The following is a 6000-nucleotide window of genomic DNA, read 5'->3' as shown; positions in this document are numbered from 1 at the left end:
ATTATTTATTGATTGTAAATGATATCGGCTGGATTACCTTCAAAGTTTTTTTGGATATATTAAAATACTGTATTTAATGTAGGCTGAGGAATGAGGTGCTGAAAACCTCTCATTAATCTTGTTCAAAAAAAAAAAAAAAAAAAAACCCTCTCATTAATCCTACATTTCCTTAATAGTAACAGACAGAGTATACAATAATTCAGCCTAATTAAATTCTCCTTCTCTTTTTGGGTAAAAATCTTATATCCATCTCAATAATTCATAATATCTCATCTTCTATTTTAAAAACTCTTATTCAATCACGTTTATATAAATTAATTCCAACAACTACACACTTATTTCTCTTTGAATCAACAATAATGTCCAAATATATGCAAAATAAAACCCCACCGAAATCCTCCATAAATAAATATGGTATATAAGCAACAAATCACCAATATAGTGAACATGATATGTTTCTTTTATGTCACAATTTTGATTATTATATTTTGACAAGTCCCCATTAACTTATACCAGCATATATGACTTGTACAATTTATTCCTATACTATTTTTCACTACTACTCTTATAGTCTTACATCCCCACACGCACACCATTAGTCTCGTACCACTATTACTATTTTATTTTTACAACAAAAAATTTATTCTATTTATAAATTATAATACTGGTATTTTTTTAATAATTAAAAACAAAAGCTTTGTTTTCTATAAATAGCACCCTCATAATCTTTTTCTTTCTCAACCACTAAAATTTGCAAAACTTCCCAACAAATTATAACCTAAGCTTTCGAAAATTCATTCTCCTCTTTATTAATTTGTTTCATTCTTTAGTGAGTCAATTCAACAAATCAAATAAAAATGGAATCCCATCAAAATTCACCCCCTCACATAGTGATCATCCCAACACCTGGGATGGGACACCTAATTCCCTTAGTTGAATTTGCAAAGAGAATTCTCCATATTACTCCTACGTTACAATTGTCTTTCATAATCCCAACTGAAGGCCCGCCAACACGGGCACAAAAGACTGTGTTGGCGGGCCTTCCAGAGGACCGCGCCTCCTCCACCTTCCTCCCACCCGTCAATTTTGACGACTTACCTTCCGATACAAAGATTGAGACTAAGATTAGTCTCACTTTCGTCCGATCCCTTCCCGCCATTCGGTCTCACCTTAAGGAGTTACACGATTCGAACATCAACCTCGTGGCACTCGTTGGCGACCTCTTCGGGACGGACGCCTTCGAGGTTGCACGTGAGTTTGGGATGAAGCCGTATATATTTTTCCCTTCTACGGCTATGTGTTTGTCTTTGTTCTTACATCTTCCGGAATTTGATGCTCAAGTTTCATGTGAGTTTAAGGACATGCAAGAACCGGTTTTATTGCCCGGTTGTACTCCGATTCATGGAAAATATCTTTTGGACCCGGTCCAGGATAAAAAAAACGATGCTTATAAATGGACACTTCATCATGCTAAGAGGTATAAATTGGCCGAGGGTATTTTTGTAAATTCATTTGAAGAGTTGGAAGAGGGGGCTTTGAAATATTTGAAAAATAATGAACCGGGAAAGCCCTCGGTTTACCCTGTTGGACCGTTGGTTCAGACCGGGTCGACTAATGATGACAAGTGTGAATCTTTGAATTGGTTGGATGAGAAACCACGAGGCTCGGTTTTATTCGTTTCGTTCGGGAGTGGTGGGACCCTTTCGCATAATCAAATAATTGAGTTGGCTAATGGTTTGGAGATGAGTGAACAAAGATTTTTGTGGGTTCTAAGGAGTCCTAATGATAAGACTCTTAATGCTACGTATTTTAGCGTCGAGGGTGATCGAAATAACCCTCTAGACTTTTTGCCTAAAGGGTTCTTGGAAAGGACTAAGGAGCGGGGCCTAGTTATCCCTACGTGGGCACCACAAGTTCAAATACTTAGCCACATGGCAACTGGCGGGTTCTTAACTCATTGTGGTTGGAACTCGATTTTGGAGAGCGTGGTGCATGGTGTGCCTTTGATAGCATGGCCACTCTACGCCGAGCAGGAGATGAACGCGGTGATGCTGAACGAGGGTATAAAGATCGCGCTAAAGCCAAAAGCCAACGAGAATGGACTAATTGGGCGAGGGGAGATAGCGATGGTCGTTAAAGGTCTAATGGAAGGTGAAGAAGGGAAGAAAATCCGAAATCGGATGAACGAGCTGAAGGAAGCAGCCAATAGAGTGGTTGGAGAAAATGGTTCATCCACAAAGGCACTTTGTGAAGTGGTTCAAAAGTGGATGTCTCACTAAAGTAAAGTCACAATAATTTGCATGAAGAAAACAAGTAAAAAAAAAAAAAAGTCCATCCAATACTTTAGTAGTGCGTGCGAATGTACAAACTTTTCTCATCCTTTCTCTGTTAAATTAGGCCCCTTTAATTTGTTGTTTATTATTGTTAATATTATCCTTTTAATTGCCATTAATAATAAATTATGCCAATAGTAGTTCTTCAGTCATAGTCCTAGTGTGTAACAGGACATGATTGTACAGAGTATTAAATTTGATCAATTATTTTGTTATAAATAAACTTTATTATGGAATAATTTACTCCTATTTTAAAATTTGATTCTACCTAAATGGTAGGGTAGTTGTTGAGAATTGGATGCATATATGCTACAGATTGGCAAGTGATAAGGCTTGGGCCAAAAATGCAAAAATAATTGAGGTAAATGGACCCCATAATTAACAGGTAAAATTGCATTGGTAACTGTAGTAATTAAAGTCATTATGCAATAATAATGCAAATATTATACAATGGTTTTGGCGTCTGCTATTCTTTTGGCCTATTTCATGGGGAAATTGCTTGGTAGTTAGAGGCCAAATCTTCATGGCATATATGCATCAATAGTATACTCCTATGTTACATGTCGATAATTATGGTGTTCGCTTGAGAAAGGTTTGGCAACTTCCAACCATCCAACCTTAATTGAATAAAGAAAAAAAGGTGTAAGGAGTTTAGGAAACAGATAATGGTTGTGATGGATTGATCGTAATTATCATCCTGTCATGTGATGGTTCATCGAGTAATAGCAATAACTATAGTATTGAAAATTTATAAAATCTTGTGTTTTCTGAAGGAATAACGTATCACTTTGTATTACGGAATGCTTTGTTACTTAAGATCGTCTTGCATGGCTTTAATGATCTTAATTTTTATAGTTGTCAACTATTCCTTCTAAGTAATCAAGTGTTTAATGGTATTAATTTTTCCTGAAACTTAGCTTAGATTAACCTTAATTAACTCTGTGGAAGTGCTCTATTGAAGTGGAGTATGTTTGAAAAGAAGTGGAGTATGTGAACATGGAATATTTTATTAGAAGTTTATCCTTCAGGAATCAGGACTCAAGAGTTCATGTGAAAATGCAGAAAACATAAAAAGAGTAGACTTTGAACACCAACAAAATTTGAACATAAAAAGTATTACACTATTACTCATTTTTATTTGCCATGTGTTTCACAACATTAACTATGTGTTGGGTCAGTACATTATGGGCTATGAGTAATTGAGCATGGCCATGTACCTGAGTGCCTAGTGTATACCAACTTACCAATTAACTACTCCCTTCGTCCCACTTTATAGTTTCTGTTTATGTTATCACAGTATTTAAGAAATAGAAGGAGAAAATGGATGAGTGAAAAGTTACAGAGAGAAAGTGGAAAAAAACAAGGCAAGTGGAAATATCAAGGGTAATTTAGGAAGTTCAATAAATAAAGTTTAAAAATAATGAGGATACAATGGTCTTTACATACTATTCAAAAATAGAAACAAGAATAACATTTTAAGTCTCCAAAATAAAAAAATAGGAATTATGATATGAGACGAAGAGAGTATATTGATACTAATATATCGTGCTTACTACTTAGGGATGAGGGTGTAAGTTCGAAATAACTGAATAAGTTAAGATAAGTGGAAGAAAGAGAATACACGGTAACTTCTAGTGGCTTGGAAGATATATTATACGTCTTTCCTCTTTTCTCTTAGAAGTTAATGAACAAAGTAAGGACAAAAGTAAGCTTTGAAAATTCATATTAGGTAGACAATTTGAGTATTATTGAACATAGAAGATGTATGATCGTGATAACTCTGATAAGTTACTTCAAACAAGATAAGTATAAGCCATACATCATCAAACATGCATAACCTTTTTCTCTCACTTATCTTAACTTATCATATGGATCCATTTTACATCTGTTAGTTCCTTAAAATTATTGTCCAATGAACGTCACATTACATCTGTTTTCCTTACAAAATTATAGTTAATAACTTAATATAATGAAAATAAAATAATTCAGTCATACTAATTTAATTATGTGTAAGAATGTAATGACTAATTGTTAGTTCCTCCATTTCTTTTTAATTGCATCCTAAAACAAAAGTTTCAAATGAGTTACATCTATTTCTTTTTTAGTTAATAAACTCTTATTATCTTTCTCCTATTATATGGATCCATTTTTTTTTTATTCTCTCTATTTCTATCATCTCTAAAAATTATCTAGGAGTCCGCAAATTACAAAATGATGCAACCATAAAATACATAATGTAGGAAGTATCTAAGTTAACATGGGCATCACTCGGACTTTGAAAATTAAAATTGCACGACAATACAAAGGACTTGCTGAGGCAAGCGTAACATGACCCCAACTTTGATGACATATAGGCATATATAGAGGTTGTCAATTCCAACTATCGGACTGGGTTAGATGAGATCGGATCGGCTGTGGTTTTGACACCTCTAGACAAATACTAACTTCGTTAAATATTAGTTATAACTTTGGGGTATTATTTACGAGATATAAAATATTTTAAAATTGCAACTAATATTTAAAGAAGGTATTAACATAGTCCGTAGACCACAGTGGATGATGGGGACTGGGAGGCCAATATACTTGAGTACGCGACGCAACCATCGTGTTAGATGGGCCTTTCTCGCAGTACCTCTAGGCTCTAACACCACACCTTTTGGAGTACTTAGTTTAAATGTACAGGTTCTGAGCATGTGCAGGGTGGTCGACCGCACAGGGCCCCAAAGTGAAATTATTATAAAAGGGCCTCGGTTTTTTTAATTTAGTAACATACTTTTCTTAAAAAATTGATTTTAGGTCCCAATTTAACAAGATTACATCGGGCTACTTTCAGTATTAGCATTTATAGCCTCGCCTTTGTGTACAATAGTACCCTTTTCTAAACTCTTTAAATTTTTGCATTGATAATTGTGTAATTATTGGTAAGACATTTCTAGGCTTTCTAGTCCTTGTATTTGTCATCTACGAAGTAATCATAATTCAACTACACTATCATTAGCAATGGACATTTACCTACCATCTAGTATTTCATAATAAGCCAATTAATGTTTCTTAGAATATTACCATCCCTTCTTGGACAAAAGGCCTGTAGAAATCTCAACCAAGTACTATAGTAATTTTGGAGAAAAAGTCTTATATTGCTCACCATGAACTATAGAGACAGCAAAATCTATATACTTCTTCCGTTTTTTTAATATCGCATCACTTATATTTTAGGGAAGTTTCACAAATATTACGTCACTTTCATTTTAGGACAAAAATTATCTATGTTCACACTGTAAATACCCAACATACCCTTACTATTTCACACTTACTTTTTATTTTATCTTTATATTACATGGACAATTTTGTATTTTTACGTTTCTCTCTCTTACTTTTTCCCACTACCAAATTTTGCCTCAAAAACCCTTATGATGCAATAAAAAAAAACGGAGAAATAAATCTATATATGTACTGTATTTTAGTATCTCGCACAGTCATACTTACGCAACTGGCCCACATGATATCATATACCGTTATATATGTGTTTGATATCATGTAAATGTTCATCTATTTCAAATTGCATATATTATTAAAAAAAATTGGTATTATTAATCTCAATTTTGGGCCACTTACTTTAATTAAGCCTAATTATTGATTATTCTTGAATAATCCCAATTTTGGGGGC

General features: G+C 34.0%; 1 protein-coding gene across 1 annotated transcript; it reads left to right on the top strand.

Annotated features, from left to right (window-relative positions):
* Positions 1 to 724: 724 nt before the first annotated feature.
* Positions 725 to 2590, top strand: LOC110725173 (hydroquinone glucosyltransferase-like). The gene has a single exon (XM_021904651.1). It carries the CDS (start codon positions 858 to 860, stop codon positions 2277 to 2279), a length of 1422 nt encoding a protein of 473 aa, XP_021760343.1. The 5' UTR covers positions 725 to 857; the 3' UTR covers positions 2280 to 2590.
* The last annotated feature ends 3410 nt before the right edge of the window (positions 2591 to 6000 follow it).

Source organism: Chenopodium quinoa, unplaced genomic scaffold (genome assembly GCF_001683475.1).
Source record: "Chenopodium quinoa cultivar QQ74 unplaced genomic scaffold, ASM168347v1, whole genome shotgun sequence".
NCBI lineage: Eukaryota > Viridiplantae > Streptophyta > Magnoliopsida > Caryophyllales > Amaranthaceae > Chenopodium > Chenopodium quinoa.
This window is presented reverse-complemented; position numbering and strand designations above follow the sequence as displayed.

Coding starts and splice junctions, on each gene's coding strand:
- LOC110725173 (XM_021904651.1), top strand. CDS start 858: ATGGAATCCCATCAAAATTCACCCCCTCACATAGTGATCATCCCAACA.